The sequence below is a fragment of the Eleutherodactylus coqui genome, chromosome 1 (genome assembly GCF_035609145.1).
Source record: "Eleutherodactylus coqui strain aEleCoq1 chromosome 1, aEleCoq1.hap1, whole genome shotgun sequence".
NCBI classification, from domain to species: domain Eukaryota; kingdom Metazoa; phylum Chordata; class Amphibia; order Anura; family Eleutherodactylidae; genus Eleutherodactylus; species Eleutherodactylus coqui.
In genome coordinates this window covers 83265324-83284275 of record NC_089837.1, presented here as the reverse complement: position 1 = coordinate 83284275, position 18952 = coordinate 83265324, and the positions used below count along the sequence as shown (strand labels likewise).

Below are 18952 nucleotides of genomic sequence, written 5' to 3'. Positions count from 1 at the left end.
GGATCGGTCAGATGACCGTGCTTTACACACTGTTACAGCGGCATGTAAAACCACGCTTATATACCAATACTTTCCTATATAAGCGCTCACACGGACCCTTTTTAGAAGCGCAGAATCTGCATTTCTAAAAAAAATAGACTGTCAGTTTCATGGTGCGTGCTGTCCAGGGTGCTTACCGTAGGCTCGTATGGGAGCCATGGAAACACGCAGTCTGCATCACGGACGTGTGAATGGGCTGCTCCGCGGAGCAGCTACAAATTGCTGTTGTGGTTGTTAGAGTCCAAATTCACATGGAAAAATCTGCACTGGATTCTGCCACGTAAGCGTATCCTTAAAACACTCGCCAATTTCATATTGGTACATTATGTTTTTGCAGAGTAAGAGCATCTTCACACAAGCTTTATACGCTCGCGTCAGCGCAACATATTTGTCCTATGAACTAGGGCCTTTGCTGCACAATATGCAGAAAGATAGAACAGGACCATTTTTTTTTCAGCAAGCAAAAAACATTCATGAGATCAATGGGTTCTATTCTCTGTACATTGCACCCTTATATTTTACATAGGCAAAAACATGTGCAAGTACGGTCGTGAGGAGAAGCTCTAAGAAACAGACCAAGCAAATACAACCAAAACATGTAAATTCCTTGCACATCTTGTCCTAACCTGAAACCCCAGTGTTGCAAGACAACAGTACTAATTAGAGATGAGCGTGCTCGGTTAGGACAATTACTCGATCGAGCATTGCTTTTTTCGAGTAACTACCTATTCAGGCGAAAAGATTTGGGGGGCGGGGTGGAGCCGGGGGTAGCAGGTTGGAACAGGGGGGAGCTCTCTCTCTCTCCCCCCCCCCCACTCCATCCTGTCACCCCCGGCGCCCCCGAATCTTTTCGCCCGATTAGGCAGTTACTCGAAGAAAGTGATGCTCAATCAAATAATTGCTCTAAACGAGCACGTTCGCTCATTTCTAGTACTAACTATTGAGCCACTGAGCGTCCTTGCATTATTTACAAGGTATTGCATCTTCTATATGGTCATGTTCACACTCAGAAATTTCCATGTATATATCTTACATCCAAACACTGATGTAACAATAGGGGATGCAGTTGCTCCCAGGCCCAGGAACCTTAGGGGGCCCATAATGCCTCTCTTCTCCATCTAGGGAGCTCAGTGCTATGAATAAAGCATTATAGTTGGGGGCCCTTATAAAGGTTTTGCATTGGGGCCCAGGAGCTTCAAGTTACGCCTCTGCAGCCAAATACACATTTCATGTTTTCCTGTTTATTTTCTTTGTAGGTGTCCATAAACGACTCCTTATCCCAAAAAGGATGCATACCTTTCTATCGATCCCTAGCAGCCTGTGACACTGGAGATCAGAGTGCAATGTTTGGAATTCCCTCTGTTACAAGCTCCAGAGAACAAATAAATGTTTTGACAGCATTTATTGATGCATCGACAGTCTATGGCAGCACAGAAGCTATCGAAAATAAACTGAGGAATCACTCCAGTGAGGAAGGTCTTCTGAGAGTAAACATTCAACATTCGGATCTCGGACAAGAGTATATGCCTTTTGTCGATGACACGCCATCACCCTGTATACAAGACCCTAATGCTACCAATGATGAGAGAATTGAATGCTTCTTTGCAGGTGAAACCAGGTCAAATGAAGTCGTAACTCTAGCGGCAATGCATACACTGTGGTTCAGAGAACACAACCGCGTGGCCAAAGTTCTGAAGAAACTCAATCCCCACTGGAGTTCTGAAACAACCTACCAGGAAACTCGGAAAATTGTTGGAGCTCTCCATCAGGTTTATATATTATGGGTTTTTTTGTCTACACTGTGTGATGTGTCCTCTTCAATTTGTTATATAGGTTGCAATTGAATTGGTTTGCTATGTTTGAGCTTCATGGTTCACAAATTGACCTTTAGTAATAGAAAATCCATTTAAAATAGTGTAAAAAATAAAAAAATAGCTACTCACCTTCTGACGCTGTCCCCGGCTCTGTAGTTCTGAGCTATCAACAGTCGGGGATTTATAATCCCCAAATGCTGGTAGCTCTGATTGTGATTGGCTGAATTGCTTCAGCCAATCATAATCAGATTTACCAGCAGGCGGAGATTTTAAATCCTCGCCTGCTGATAGCTGAGATCTACAGAGGCGGGGACAGCCAGGAGAAGATGCAGCTGAGCCTGGCAGCCGAAGGGAGGTGAGTATGGTTTTTTTTGTGTTTTTTTTAAACACTTTTCCTTGTTTCTCTTATATTTAAAGCCCTTCCCTGAAAAACATTTCAGGGGTGCCGGCAGCAGGATCCTCCACCGCAGCTGTCATGTGTGACAGCTGCGGTACGGAATCCTTTATTCCCCGCAGGGATTTAGAATTCCTCTGCTGCATCTGTCACAGATGTGGCAGGTGCAGCAGGGAATTCTTTTTCCTTGCTGGGATGCAGGAAACATCTGCCTCACGCGGCAGATGTGTTCTGCATCCCTGCGGGACATGGCAGCGGCAGAGAGGTAAGTTTTTTTTTACTTTTTTTTTTTTTTTTTTAACTGTAAAATTCTTCTTTTTCAGGGAAGGGCTTATATGTAAAGCCCTTCCCAGAAAAAGAATGCAGGGGTGCCAGCAGACCATTGTTTTCAATGGAGCCGCCAGCAGCAGCCGCACCTACATTGAAAACATGGTACTCGTCTCGAGTAAAGAGTATCTCGAATAGGCTAATGCTTGAACGAGCTTCAAGCTCAGACGAGCATGCTCGCTCATTTCTAGTCATAGGTGATGAACACCTGGAACATGCTGCCTTGGGCATGTCACAGACTTTTCCTGATACAGAAGTTATGGTACAGCATATCAAGTGATGATTAGTCCCTTCCAGTCAATGTTCTGCCCTTCTTTTGTCCTCCTCTGCTCACCCAAGGTGACAGAAATGCAAAGTACTTATTAGTATTCTAGTTCTTTGGCTGCTCTTATAGGTCCCTCTGTGTTACTACGAATCTTGCAGCTGTCCTTGTAACTGCCATCCTGAAGATGTTACTGTTCTTGAGTACACTATCACTGCTATGGGAGTACTATTGTTGTGGGTGGTGTAATGCCTGATTAAGGATATGATGTAGCAGATGGAGTAACCAAAGTTTACAATACGTATTGATAAACTATGAAATAGTAATGAACAGTTATGATATAGTAATAATGATTACACAATCAAACATTTTTACTTAGAATCACCCATTGCTAACTACGGCTAACTAGATCTTGAGAATAATACCTTTTACACTATAGGAAAAAACAATATAAATAGCACTCGACTATTATCGCACTGTATCACACAATGTCTAGTTATGGAATATATGGCACAGTGACACAACTTCCCCTTAGTGGTTAACACTCCAATATCGTCTCTTAGAAAAGCTGGTTCCTGTATCCACATATAACGGCCCTTTAAATAATACAGTCCATAACCGGGGATCAAGCAACAGAAATTTGCACAATGTTAGTGTGCACAATATGAGCCCTATTTCCTATTGCAGACCTGCTAACACACTGTTCTTGGTGTGCACACCTATTACCAGATTGAGGCTAGCCTCACTTACAATATGTCACATTGGAGTACTCACTTTGACTGACCCCAACTAGTTTAAGGTAAGGAGAGCTCTCTACGACTTCTGTAGATTCTTGTTGCTGTCCAGGTCTCCCACTGGTCTGGTGACACAATGCTGGCTCCCTCTCTTGGCTCCAACCACTCTCCGTTTCAGTAGCTCCTGCAGCTACCCCTCACAGGCAGCAGCTTCTCTGCTCTCAGACCTAGTTTCTGCATCGTCTCTAGCAAACTGTGCTCTGTACTGTCTTTCCACTGTGATTTAGCCCTAAAAGGTCCTATTTGAACTGTAACCAAGACTCCAGTCTCTAGAAAGTTCCTATGTTCAGTTCCAATGTGCCGAAATTGGCACAAATTTTAGTGCATGCAGTGATTTTGGCACAAGTCACAGTTTATCTCCATGACAGCATTTTAACTCTTTAGGGTTTCTCCTTAGACTTTTGCAGTGTTACCCCAGTTTTACCGAAAGAGGTTCAGGATCTCTGCTACACTGTTGAAAAGGTTTGCCGCAGCTATCGTAAATTTTGTAAGTGACATAGAGTACCAACAGTTTGGCCTGGTTTCCTTTCCTATGTAGTTTAGTGATTACTGCTTGTGTTTGAGACGTCTTCTATCTACAGTACTTTGCTTCATTCAGCCCTTCTCAGACTGGATCATCTTATTCTTCATTCAATGTGTATTGTAGTTGTAATGAAGTTGCTGTTTTCTCTCCCGATAAAAAAAAGCTTTATGTTTACTGATAGTATAAGCGTTGTTGGTTTGCTTTATTGGGCTTTAAATGCACCTGATCCAGTTTTGGCAAAGTCTGTCAGACTGCCTTATACAACTCTTTAAATTATTTACATTGCAATACTGTTACCTTTTTGTATTAACCATGAAGTCCTTAATGCAGTCATTCCCAACCGCAGTGCTGGGGAATCACTCAGTGGACATTAAATGGGTTTTCCAGGCAGTGCTCGCTAGAATACACCAGGTCAGAGCAGAAGCGTTGCTCCGACCCCTGTGTAGTAGCCGCCATTTGTAATTGCAGGCACAGCTGTCATTGAAATCAATGGGAGCTGTGCTTGTACAGTAGTTGTAGTGATGGGCCAGATTCCACTTGCGGGAGCCCACAGCTGAATCCGACCCTGTGCTCAGCCGGCTACCTGTATTTTCTATGGATGGTCCAGACAGCTCACTATCGGACATGCGCAGTCCGGATTTTTTTTCCTTTTTTTTTTCTCCCACACTGTCGCAAGGCGATGACATGGCATCCACGCCCTTTCTGCAATGTTAATAGTGGAAGGGCCGCAGGACGGATGGCTTCCATTGACTTCAATGGAAGCCGCCCTTGGGGAATCCACATGAAAATAGAGTAAGCTGTGATTTTTCCTCCGCTTGCAAAAATCACAATTCGCTTTTGCATAGCATGTAACAAATGGAATTTGCTGTGGATCTTTAGTGTGGACACCGACCATGGATTCTGCAATGCAAATCCATTAGTTTATAGCTGACCAAATACTACAAGGCTATCTATCTCATCTTCTCTCTGAGTAGCTGTTGGTAGAAAATTCACCTTCTGTGAATTACAGCCCTCTGTAGTAGTAGCTTTCTCTCCTTTCTGTCCTCCTGAACTCCTTCACCATACCATCACCAGGTACTGTCATACAGCCCTCTGTAATAGTAGCTTTCTCTGTCCTCCTGATCTCCTCCACCATACGCCCACCAGGTACTGGAATATAGCCCTCTGTAATAGTAGTTTTCTCTGCTCTCTGACCTCTTGATTTCCTCCATTATCCTCATCACTGCCATACAGTCCTCAGTAATAGCTCAGTGGAAAGGCATTGAATGCACCTTCACAGCAGGGCAGCAGGTTAGAGGAGGGGCTGTCAGTTTACTCTAACAGAATTTGCTAAAATTTCAGTCCTCTAATCTGCAGCGCCTTAGAAAACAATAGAACATGGAAACCAAACAATTAGAATTGTATGCCGCAAAATGCATAATGAGGCGGCGTGGGACTGGGGGCAGGGGAGGAAGGGGTTAACAGCAAGCTTAGGAAGGGAAGGGGTGGAGCTAATACAGGAAGGAGGTAGCAGAGAGCGGGAAGGAGCAGAAACGGCTGGGGCAAGGAAGAAGAAGGACGCAGCGGTGAAGATGCCCGCCCAACCGCCCAGTAGGGTGAAAGCAAAGAGGACTTGATGTTGGACTGTTTTATGGAAGTTGTCACAGCTGGTGAAGGTAGGCCGGGAGCTTCCCATGCGTGCTACGGCGTAGAGGAAGGTTTTCAGGCCCAAGGAAGATCAGGGTCTTACGAACGTCCTGTGGGCCGTTACGGTTTTAAAGTTCAGCAGTTTACGGCATGGGAAGGTGTTAGTCAGAAGAAAGTTAAATTAAGTTAAATTAAGTTAAATTGAAGATTAATATATGTTTTAAAATATGTTAATAAAGCTGTGGCCAACCCACGTTTTTACAGCAAGAAGGTGTAAGTATATGTTTGTTATAGGTAAGTGAGCATACAGTTACGGTTATGGTGCCCCTAGTCATGTTTTTAATGAGAACCAAGTACAAAACGTCTTCATTTCCAAAAACCATTTGATTAAAAAATGAGTGTGACAGTGTACATATCTTTAATTAGTAATAGTAATAGCATAAGGACTCTTGCACATGGCAAAGGCTTACGAGCTGACCCTGTGCAGGGGCACAATGGGGCCTTACATTTTGTATTAAAGCAGCGCTCCTGCACAATTCTTTTCATACGGATTCCGTACGACACAAAGCTCAATAAGTCTAAGGGTGTAGCAAAAACATTAAAGCTACCACTGTCACTATTGACTCAGTTTTCCACATGCGGTTTTCTGAATTATTAATCAAGCGCTAGACGATCTGTATCAGATAAGATGAATTGTCGTAGTTTATGAGGATAGCTTTGGGTTCTGAGGCTTCCTATTTAAAATACAATATTAGAATTATTTCTCTTTTACACAAAGGCTCTGCATGCTGCCATGCTTGTAAATTTTGTAAGTGAAGTTCTCAGAGTCTAAAAGGATTTTTTCCCTTTGTATGAGGAGGAACATTTCTTCTGGTGTGCTTTGCCAATGAAAAGAATATTATATGAAAAGGAATAAAGTATGGAAGCTTGAGGATATAATGAAGAAAGCTGCAAGACAGCATATTTGTTTGAATATATGGCTTTTCTCCATCATAAGCATTAGATAAAACAAACTCTTCTGGCAACAGTAATGACACTCAAAATATACAACCCAAAGTTGTATCTTCTTTTCTTATACGTCATATTAACCAATGAGAATGCGCTTTAGATATTTAGATTATACATAAGGGTCTCAGGCGCTATATGGGGTTATCAGGTCCTTGGTTGTGGCCTCCTAGTTGCTGGAAGTTCCAGGAAGTTTGTAGCAGTCCTGAGAATGGGTGCTAGGGGGCACAATAATATATTGTACTTCCAATGCCATCTCATACCGAAATTCTCTTGATCTGTGATAGATTTATATTTTAATAGTACAATAAACTTTACATTATTAATAGAAACCCATTCTATACGCTTGGGCTCCCACTCTGGAGGCTATTGTGTGACCATATAGTATGGTTGCTCATTCATATCAACTGGCATCCTGCAATATTACAACTTTTTGCCCACATCATGCTGGTAATACTAGTTGATCACTTATTCACATATGTGTGTATTTTGTTCATATGCAGTTCATGTTTGCAATGCGCTAGATATGGATGGTATATAGACCCACTGAGTTCAGTGGGCTACTTCACATATGTGATTTTTTTTTCCATAGACCCACAGTCCATGCAAAGAATCCCATCCCATGCCATATTCAATGCCAATGGGGCTCCAACAGCACAGATATGCTCGATCTGAGTTGCACCCATATATCACTAAAGGTTCTTCTGTAGAACTTCAATGCATGATATATTTAAAAAAGAGCTATGATCACTAATATGTCTCCTAATAAATACATCAAAGTAGAGCATAGATGTGTTGAAATGAATAAAACAAAGTTCTCTATTAACCCTGGGTTGAATGAAGAGGAAAGAATGGCAAGTGAATAGAGATGAGCGAGCGTACTCGTCCGAGCTTGATACTCGTTCGAGTATTAGGGTGTTCAAGATGCTCGTTACTCGAGACGAGCACCACGAGGTACTCGAGTCAATTCCATTTCCTTCCCTGCATGTTTAGCGCCATTTTCTGGAAAATAGACATGCAGGGAAGGCATTACCACTTCCTGCTGTGACGTGCCAGCCCTATCCCACCCCCCTGCAGTGAGTGGCTGGCGAGATCAAGTGACCGCCGAGTATTTAAAGCGGTCCCGCCCGCGGCACGCCTCAGACACACGCTGGCAGAGATTAGGGAAGGTGCTTTTGCTCATTCAGGGATAGTGTTAGCATCTTCAAGAACCCCAACGGTCCTTCTTAGGGCCACATCTGACTGTGTGCACTACTGCTGTGGCTGCTGGGAGCAGTTTTGCACCCAAAAATTTTTTTTCATCTCGGGCTGTGCAGTTATAGCGTTCTCAGTCTGCAGTCAATTATACAGAGTATAGGGGCAGTACTGATGAGGCAGGGAGAGTGATAGTTAGAATCCTGTCTACAAGAAGCCCAATGGTCCTTCTTAGGGCTACCTGTGACCGTCTGCATTTTACTGCGTGGCTGCTGGGAGTTGTAGTGCTTCACTATTACGCAGCTAGGCCTTTTTGCAGCCTTGCGTATAATTTTTTTCTGGCTGCAGTTTGCGTTACATAACCGCTGTCAGCCTCCAACTGTACGCCAATAATTCCCTAATTTTTTACACCGCTCTGTGTCTGCCGTCAGCTACACGCACAGCGTACTGTCACAGCCCCTGCTAGAAGGAAAGTCATATACACGCTATATAGGCTGTATTGTTTTTCAAAAAAATTACAAGAAAAGCTCCTTCGTTGGGCTATCCCTGACCATCTGAAATTTACTGCGTGGCTGCTGGGAGTTGTAGTGTTTCACTATTTCGCAGCTAGGCCTTTTTGAAGCCTTGCGTATAATGTTTTTCTGGCTGCAGTTTGCGTAACATAACCGCTGTCAGCCTCCAACTGTACGCCAATAATTCCCTAGTTTTTTACACCGCTCTGTGTCTGCCGTCAGCTTCAGGCACAGTGTGCGGCGACAGCCCCTGGTAGAGGGAAAGTCATATACACGCTATATAGCCTGTATTATTTTTCAAAAAAATTACAATAAAAGCTCCTTGGTTGAGCTACCCCTGACCATCTCAAATTTACTGTGTTTCTGGTGGGAGTTGTAGTGAATCCCTATTGCACGGCTAGGCCTATTTGCAGCCTTCTGTGTTCTTTGTTTCTGCCTGGAGTTAGCGTTACAATACCGCTGTCAGCCTCCAACTGTACGCCAATAATTCCATGATTATTTACAACGCTCTGTATCTGCCGTCAACTTGACGCACAGCGTGCGGCGACAGCCACTGATAGAGGGAAAGTCATATACACGCTATATAGCCTGTATTCTTCTTCCAAAAAATTACAAGAAAAGCTCCTCCATTGGGCTACCCCTGACCGTCTGAAATTTACTGTGTGTCTGGTGGGAGTTGGAGTGAATCACTTTTGCGCCGCTAGGCCTGTTTGCCTTCTGTATTCTTTGTTTCTGCCTAGAGTTAGCGTTACAATACCGCTGTCAGCCTCCAACTGTACCCCAATAATTCCATAATTATTTACACCGTTCTGTGCCTGCCGTCAACTTGACGCACAGCGTGCGGTGACAGCCACTGATAGAGGGAAAGTCATATACAGGCTATATAGCCTGTATTCTTTTTCAAAGAAATTACAAGAAAAGCTCCTTCGTTGAGCTACCCCTGACTGTGTGCATTTTACAGGTTGTCTGGTGGGAGTTCTAGTGCATCCGTATTGCACGGCTAGGCCTGTTTGCAGCCTTCTGTATTCTTTGTTTCTGCCTGGAGTTAGCGTTACAATACCGCTGTCAGCCTCCAACTGTACGCCAATAATTCCATAATTATTTACACCGCTCTGTGTCTGCTCTATTCATAATCCACCATGCTGAGGGGTAGGGCTAGAGGACGTGGACGCGGGCGAGGACGCAGAGGTCCAATTGAGGGTGTGGGCACAGGCCGAGTTCCTGGTCCAGGTGAATCGCAGCCGGCTGCTGTGGGATTAGGAGAGAGGCAAGTTTCTGGGGTCCCTAGCTTCATATCACAATTTTTGGGTCCACGTGGTAGACCTTTATTACAACCAGAGCAGTGTGAGCAGGTCCTGTCGTGGATGGCAGAAAATGCATTCAGCAATGTATCGACCACCCTGTCTTCTACGCCGTCCACTGCTGCAACTCTGAATCCTCTCGCTGCTGCTCCCCCTTCCTCCCAGCCTACTCTTTTCATGAAAATGACACATTCTGATGAGCAGGCAGACTCCCAGGAACTGTTTTCGGGCCCCTGCCTTGGTTCCTCTTTTAGCTGAGGAGTTTGTCGTGACCGATGCCCAACCTTTGGAAAGTTCCCGGGGTGCAGCTGATGAGGCTGGGGACTTCCGGCAACTGTCTCAAGAGCTTTCAGTGGGTGAGGAGGACGATGATGATGAGACATATTTCTCTATCAGTGAGGTAGTAGTAAGGGCAGTAAGTCCGAGGGAGGAGCGCACAGAGGATTCGGAGGAATGGCCGCTGGACGATGAGGTGACTGACCCAACCTGGTTTGCTAAGCCAACTGAGGACAGGTCTTCAGAGGGGGAGGCAAGTGCGGCAGCAGGACAGGTTGGAAGAGGCAGTGGGGTGGCCAGGGGTAGAGGCAGGGCCAGAGTGAAGAATCCCCCAACAGTTTCCCAAAGCACCCGCTCGCGCCAAGCCACCGTGCAGAGGCCAAGGTGTTCAAAGGTGTGGATGTTTTTCAGTGAGAGCGCGGACGACCGACGAACTGGGGTGTGCAACCTGTGTCGCGCCAAGATCAGCCGGGGAGCCACCACTGCCAGCCTCACCACCACCAGCATGTGCAGGCATATGATGGCGAAGCACCCCACAAGGTGGGACAAAGGCCGTTCACCGCCTCCGGGTCGCACCACTGCCTCTCCCTCTGTGCCCCAACCTGCCACTCAGATCCAACCCCCCTCTCAGGACACAGGCATGAGTGCCTCCTGGCCTGCACCCACACCCTCACCTCTGCTGTCCTTGGCCCCATCCAGCAATGTCTCAGCGCAGCATCCAGCTGTCGCTAGCGCAAGCGCAAATACGTTGCCACGCACCCTCATGCTCAAGCTTTAAACGTGCACGTTGCCAAATTGATCAGCCTGGATATGCTGCCATACAGGCTTGTGGAAATGGAGGCTTTCAAAAACATGATGGTGGCGGCGGTCCCACGCTACTCGGTCCCGAGTCGCCACTATTTTTCCCGGTGTACCGTCCCAGTCCTACACCAGTACGTCTCCTGCAACATCAATCGTGCCCTCACCAACACGGTTACTGGCAAGGTCCACTTAACCACTGACACGTGGACAAGTACTGGTGGGCAGGGCCACTATATCTCCCTGACGGCACACTGCATGAATTTGGTGGAGGCTGGGACCGAGTCAGAGCCTGGGGCCGCACACATCCTACCCACACCCAGAATAGCGGGTCCTTCCTCGGTTCGGGTATCTGCGGCGGTCTATGCCACCTCCTCTAAACCCTACCCCTCCTCCTCCTCCTATGCAACCTCTACCTCTCAATTAAGAAATGTGAGCAGCATGTCGCCAGCAGTCGATGTGGCGCGGCAGCACAGCTGTGGGCAAGCGTCAGCAGGCCGTGCTGAAACTCCTCAGCCTAGGTGACAAGAGGCACACAGCCCCCGAACTGTTGCAGGGTCTGACAGAGCAGACCGACCTCTAGCTTTCGCCGCTGAGCCTCCAACCGGTCATGGTCGTGTGTGACAACGGCCGTAACCTGGTGGTGGCTCTGCAGCTCGCCAGCCTCACACACGTGCCATGCCTGGCCCATGTCTTCAATTTGGTGGTTCAGCGGTTTCTGAAAAACTACCGCACTTGTCTGACCTGCTAGGCAAGGTACGCCGTGTCTGCGCAGATTTCCGCATGTCCACCACGGATGCTGCCACCCTCAGGACCCTGCAACATCGGTTTAATCTGCCAGAGCACTGACTGCTGTGCAACGTGCCCACACGGTGGAATTCTAAGCTGCACATGTTGGCCAGGCTATATGAGCAGCGTAGAGCAATAGTGGAATACCAACTCCAACATGGGTGGCGTAGTGGGAGTCAGCCTCCTCAATTCTTTACCGAGAAGTGGGCCTGGATTGCAGATATCTGCCAGGTCCTTGGAAACTTTAAGGAGTCTACCCAGATGGTGAGCGGCGATGCTGCAATCATTAGCGTCACCATTCCTCTGCTATGCCTGCTGAGAAGTTCGCTGCAAAGCATAAAGGCTGACGCTTTGCGGTCAGAGCAGGAGACAGGGGAAGAGAGTATGTCGCTTGATAGTCAGAGCACCCTCATGTCTATATCTCAGCGCGTTTTGGAGGAGGAGGAGGAGGAAGAGGGGGAGGAGCAGGAGGAGGAGGGTGAAAAGACAACTGGGCCCACTGCAGAGGGTACCCATGCTGCTTGCCTCCCATCTGTTCAGCGTGTATGGCCTGTGGGCGAGGAGGAGGAGGCGGAGGATCCTGAAAGTGATCTTCCTAGTGAGGACAGCGATGTGTTGCGTACTGGTACCCTGGCACACATGGCTGACTTCATGTGAGGCTGCCTTTCTCGTGACCCTCACGTTACACGCATTCTGGCCACTACGGATTACTGGGTGTACACCCTTCTCGACCCACGGTATAAGGAGAACCCTTCCACTCTCATTCCCAAAGAGGAACGGGGTTCGAGAGTGATGCAATACCACAGGGCCCTGGTGGACAAAGTGATGCTAAACTTCCCATCTGACAGTGCTAGCGGCAGAAGGCGCAGTTCCGAGGGCCAAGTAGAAGTGGAGGAGCGGAGATCAGGCAGCATGTTCAGCGCAGGCAGGGGAACACTCTCTAAGGCCTTTGCCAGCTTTATGGCTCCCCAGCAAGACTGTGTCACCACTCCCCAGTCAAGGCTGAGTCAGAGGGAGCACTGTAAAAAGATTGTGAGGGAGTATGTAGCCGATCATACCACCGTCCTCCGTGATGCCTCAGCTCCATACAACTATTGGGTGTCAAAGCTGGACACGTGGCACAAACGTGCGCTGTATGCCCTGGAGGTGCTGGCTTGCACTGCCGCTATCGTCTTGTCAGAGAGGGTGCAGCTGGGGTGCAGCTGGGGGAATCAGCGCGGACAAGCGTACCCGCCTGTCAACTGCCAGTGCTGGCATGCTTACACTCATAAAGATGAACAAAGCCTGGATTTCCCCAGACTTCTCTTCTTCACCGGCGGAGAGCAGCGGAACCTAAAGATTCTGCAACCGCAGATAAAAGCACTCCTCTCTATCACTGGGAAAACGGGGCATTTCTCTTTGTCAATCTGTCTCTGACATTAGTCCTCCTCCTGCTACTCCTCCTCCAGAAACAACATGTTATCGCGCTGAACGGCCAATTTTTCTGTGGCCCAAAAGGCTCACCTACATCTACCAATATTTTTACGATTTTTCAAAGTTTCAAAAGTATTGATACTTTAACACGAACCAATTTTTCAACAGGGCTGCCTACAGGCTCTGTTACAAATTAAGCAACAGTGAGCTGTATATTTCAAAAAATATTTATGGGTTTCACCTGCCCTCTCGGTTGATAAATTTTTCAGAGGTACACTTGTACTCTTGGTACACTTATTTTTCGGGCCCATGCCTACACTCTTATCCAACCAAATTTTTCGGCCTTTGCCTACGCTCATGGTACCCCAATGTTTCAGAGGTTGGCCTATACTATTACTACAGAAATTTTACTGGGGTCTGCCTGCCTATACTTCTGCTACAAGAACGTTACAGGGGTCTGCCTATACTGCTGCCACTTAAATGTTACAGGGGTCTGCCTATACTGCTGCCACTTGAATGTTAAAGGGGTCTGCCTATACTGCTGCTACAAGGATGTTACTAGGGTCTGTCTATACTGCTGCCACTTAAATGTTTGAGGGGTCTGCCTATACTTCTGCCAAGTAAATGTTACAGGGGTCTGCGTATACTGCTGCCACGTAAATTTTACAGGGGTTTGCCTATACTGCTGCCACAAGGATGTTATTGGGGTCTGCCTATACTGCTGCCATGTAAATGTTACAGGGGTCTGCCTATACTTATGCTACAGAAATGTTACTGGGATCTGTCTATACTGTTGCTACATAAATGTTACTGGGGTCTGCCTATACTGTTACTACAGAAATGTTACTCGGCTCTGTCTATACTGTTACTACAGAAATGTTGCTGGGGTCTGTCTATACTGTTACTACTGAAATGTTACTGGGGTCTTTCTATACTGTTACTACTGAAATGTTACTAATACTGGGCTCTGCCTATACTCCTGCTACTGAAATGTTACAGGGGTCTGCCTATACTGCTGCTACTGTTACTGGGGCCTGCCTATACTGTTACTACAGAAATGTTACTCGGCTCTGTCTATACTGTTACTGCAGAAATGTTGCTGGGGTCTGTCTATACTGTTACTACTGAAATGTTACTGGGGTCTGTCTATGCTGTTACTACTGAAATGCTACTGGGGTCAGCTTATACCTATACCCATGCTGTGGGTGCACACAGACTTCCCATAGAGGTGTTTTACCTGTCTGTCCCCAATACACTGACAGACTTGGGTAGGGTGCAGAGTGCAGATCGTTTACCCATTGTGTTGTCGATGAGGTATCCGACACCCAAACAGAATGAGCAGTGTGTGGACACATGGATTCCCCATTGCTATGTCACTCACAGCACCTTGGGCCACACAAGGTGTTTGCTGGGACAAAGGCTGACCCAGGGCCCGCTCACATACTTCCCACACAGAGTATTGCTGCATTGTGGAGATGTGTAGAAGTGCTGGGCTGGCAGCTGAGTCCCCTTCATACCCACGTTTGCATCTCCTGACGGAGGTGGCACAGGATTGGAATGAAGATCGAACGTCAATTTCTCATCGATTCTCTACAGCATTGTGGGCAATCGCCCCCCCCCCTCCCCTTTTAAAGAGGGTCGCTGCCTGGCCCTGCCAACCCTCTGCAGTGTGTGCCTCCGGTTCCTCCTCATCGCAGACGCACTTATAAATAGACATGAGGGTGGTGTGGCTATGAGGCCAGCGTGTGGCATGAGGGCAGCTAAAGGCTGCGCAGGGACACTTTTGTGTGCGCTGCGGACGCAGGGTCGTGCAGGGGGGTGGGGTGTTGGGCAGCATGTAACCCAGGAGAAGAGGCAGCGGAGTGTCATGCAGGCAGTGATTGTGCTTTGTTGGAGGTAGTGTGGTGCTTAGCTAAGGTGTGCCTTGCTAATGAGGGTTTGTCCGAAGTAAAAATTGTTGGGGGGGGGGGGAGGAGGGCCCACTCTTGCCGCTATTGTGGCTTAATAGTGAGACCTGGGAACCTGAGATGCAGCCCTGCATGTTGCCCCTCGCCTGCCCTATCCGTTTCTGTGTCGTTTCCAGAACTTTCGTAGGTTTTGCAGATTTGCACAAATGAGAACCTTAGTGGAGCATGGGTCATATACAAAAATGCTCGAGTCGCCCATTGACTTCAATGGGGTTCGTTATTCAAAACGAACTCTTGAGCATCGCTTAAAGTCCGACTCGAGCAACGAGCACCTGAGCATTTTGGTGCTCGCTAGAGATGAGCGAACGTACTCGGTAAGGGCGATTTCGCAATCGAGCACCGCGATTTTCGAGTACTTCACTACTCGGGTGAAAAGTACTCGGGTGCGCTGTGGGGCGGGGGAGTGCAGAGGGGAGTGGGGGGTAGCAGCGGGGAACAGGTGGGAGCCCTCTCTCTCTCCCTCTCCCCCCCACTCCCCGCTGCAACCCCCTGCTCACCCACAGCGCACCCGAGTACTTTTCACCCGAGTAGTGAAGTACTCGAAAATCGCGGTGCTCGATTGCGAAAACGCCCTTACCGAGTACGTTCGCTCATCTCTAGTGTACAAAAAGCAAAAAAAAAAAAAGATTTTTATAGTTTAATAAATATAATTTAAATAATTATTAATTTTTTTAAATTATTATATTTATGTTAAAATAAAGAATAGGAATTTTGTTTTGGATGCTTTGATACATATAGTTTGTATAAATTCCAACAACAGGGCGGATTTGACAATGTTTTAGGCTGGCGTCAACGATGGATCACTTTGTTTTTTGTATACATTTTTATTTTATTCTGTAATCTTTAAATTTATTTTGTAACTTTTTGCATTATCTGTGTCTCCCATGACCTCTGGGGAGCATTCACACTATATTTTTTTTTATTTCACACTTTTCCGCTGTAACTGGAGCATCAATAGGTGCAACATCCACAGGAGCCCCAGTTGCAGGGGAAAACATCCCCTATAGTGACAGTAGTCATTGTCAGAGTTGCTTAGGGGTCTGTTAAGACCCTGCAGCCCCAAATGGTGGGGGTTTCCGGCTGTCACGTGATCGCTGGGTGCCATGCAGGAAATGGCAGTGCCACTTCCTGCATTCTCTATATAGTGTTCATTCAGAGCTATGTAGCCTGTAAAGGAAAAGTGGGTCCTCAGCTGTGTCCGATTGCTTGATTGCATGAGCAGGATCTTCAGGCCTAATGCCCACGGCCATGTTGGACTTTGTCAGCAGAATATCGCAGCAGAGACTGACATGGTGCCCCCTTCCCAAAAGCCCCCTACTCACCTCTACGGATCCGCCGCGCGAGTCCTGTCTGGCGAGCCAGAATGCATTCGTAGTACAGTGCATGATGCACCAGCAGTGGGCGATGACGTAGACAGCGGTGGAAGTATGGCATGATGGACGGTTCCTATTGACTACAATGGAAGTTGGCCGCACGTTTTCCCAAGATTTCTTTCACGCTGTGGAATTCCGTGGTGGAATTCTGCAGTGTGAACATTGAGCTATTAGGTTCCATAGAACCTAATAGCTGCAGGATAACGCCATGGATTTACGCCGTGTGAAACGCAGCAGAAATCCATCCGTGGACATTAGCCTTTAAAGGGGTTGTCCCGCGCCGAAACGTTTTTTTTTTTTTTTCAATAGTCCCCCCGTTCGGCGCGAGACAAACCCGATGCAGGGGTTAAAAAAGAAAACCGGATAGTGCTTACCTGAATCCCCGCGCTCCGGTGACTTCTTACTTACCTTGTGAAGATGGCCGCCGGGATCTTCACCCTCGGTGGACCGCAGGTCTTCTGTGCGGTCCATTGCCGATTCCAGCCTCCTGATTGGCTGGAATCGGCACGTGATGGGGCGGAGCTACGAGGAGCCGCTCTCCGGCACGAGCGGCCCCATTCAGATAAGAAGAAGACCGGACTGCGCAAGCGCGTCTAATCCGGCGATTAGACGCTGAAAATTAGACGGCACCATGGAGACGGGGACGCTAGCAATGGAACAGGTAAGTGAATAACTTCTGTATGGCTCATAATTAATGCACAATGTACATTACAAAGTGCATTAATATGGCCATACAGAAGTGTACACCCCCACTTTGTTTCGCGAGACAACCCCTTTAATCCTGCTCTGTATATTTACAGTTGGCTGGGATTAAATCCTAGGACCAAGCGCCGTGTATTTATGGCACTTAGTCCTTAATGGGTTAAACTGGCTGTGCAATAAGATCTAAAGGCAAAGTATTCTTTCTGAACCTATAAATCGCAGAACTATTCTGCTCAGTGCTGCCAGAAGGATTTGACTCTTCCGCATTCCCTTTGTCGCAGCCTGAATACTGTCCCAAAAGCAGATTTGATCACGCCAGTAACTCATTATGTAGAACACCTGTATAGCAGACATTACCATATAAAACTCTGATTTTACAAATATGTCTTAAAAAACTGCATTTTTATAATAGTTCTTTGACCAATTGTCATCCTAATGATTCATTGGGTGAAAGCTAGAAAGTCATACATTGTTGGAAAGCACCTTTAAAGCATACAATACCTTCAGTGGAAAATACAAATCTGACAGTTCTCTTAGATTCTTTTGTATGGCATATGTGTAAAGCCTTTCCCTTCACGGCTCACTTTATGTTGCAGACTTAACCTTTCTAATTCACAAGAAGTTGCATTTATTACACTTTACTCATCACATCACACTTCCTATACTTGCCCCCTAACCTCTTGCACTAGAAAGAGACTGATTTGAATCAGTGTCAGTGCTGCTGTGATCACAGGACTTTCTTTGGTAAGAAGTTCCTTCAAGACACAGACACAGTTTTTAATTTCATGTTGGAGTAAGATATTCAAGGTATTTTAGTGGTACTCTACCCATCTTATTCTTTATCTGTCTAGCTACAGTACATTACCCATATCTCTTTTGATTAGGGGAAGTGAAGGGCTGCAGTACAGTAATTCCAATTTCCCATTGAAATATAATGTGTAGGCTGCGAATGAATGAATAAAGTTAATAAACATCGTAGAGGATGCAATTTTAATTCTACTGAAGTTGGGGGCCCCTTGCTGGTATCAAGGGCCCCAGGCAGATTTTTTGCTGAGGGAGGAAGGATTCTTCCTGTTTTACAAATGACCTTACCGATCCTGAGAAAAATGGCAGACAAGACTCCAAATGATGCGTCAACTCTGTATGGGGAGTTCGAATAGCTTATTTTGTAATATACAATTTCTTATGTACCATTGCCCACTGTAAAAATATATATACATAAATTATACAGTGTGTGCACTATATATATATATATATATATATATATATATATATATATAAACACACACACACCGTGTTTCCCTGATAATAGGATCTACCCCGATAATTAGACCTACCCCGCTTTTGGGGGAGACTTAAAATATAAGCCCTCCCCAAAAATAAGCCCCAGCAAGCTGCATAAAAAAAGAAAATCAATACTCACCTGTTCCTCGGCGTCCTGATGCCTCACAATGGTCTCCAGCGGCGCTACAGCAAACTGCAGTGTCCTCCGCTTTGATATCTCAGCTTCTTCCTGGTGGTGGGGCTTTGAATACCCCACCTCCAGCAAAGCGAGTGCTGTGATTGGATCAAGCGCCAGCTAATTATAGCCATTCAATGATGTCATTCAGATAAACCTCAGCCAAAATGCATGTGTATGGGAGAGTCAGGAGGGATAGCTGTCACCTTAATGAGTGTTTAGCCAACAGATATCTGAAGTTTTTGAGCAACAGCCCTCCGGTAAGGGCATAAGCACTAAAAGTGCTTAGGGTAGCAAATCTGGCTGGGCTTATCAGGCACCATCTTAATGCTGAGATTTCTGCTTTCATTTTCACTATTCTGTGTCATCAATACCATGATGAAT

At 46.5% G+C, this 18952-nt stretch overlaps 1 protein-coding gene across 1 annotated transcript in view; it reads left to right on the top strand.

Moving 5' to 3' along the window:
- TPO (thyroid peroxidase) overlaps nt 1-18952 on the top strand; it is a 202933-nt gene that overhangs the window by 69757 nt on the left and 114224 nt on the right. Inside the window, exon 4 of the mRNA XM_066596549.1 lies at nt 1327-1808. Within this exon, the coding sequence (XP_066452646.1) occupies nt 1327-1808 (482 nt within the window). The remainder of the gene's footprint in view (nt 1-1326; nt 1809-18952) is intronic.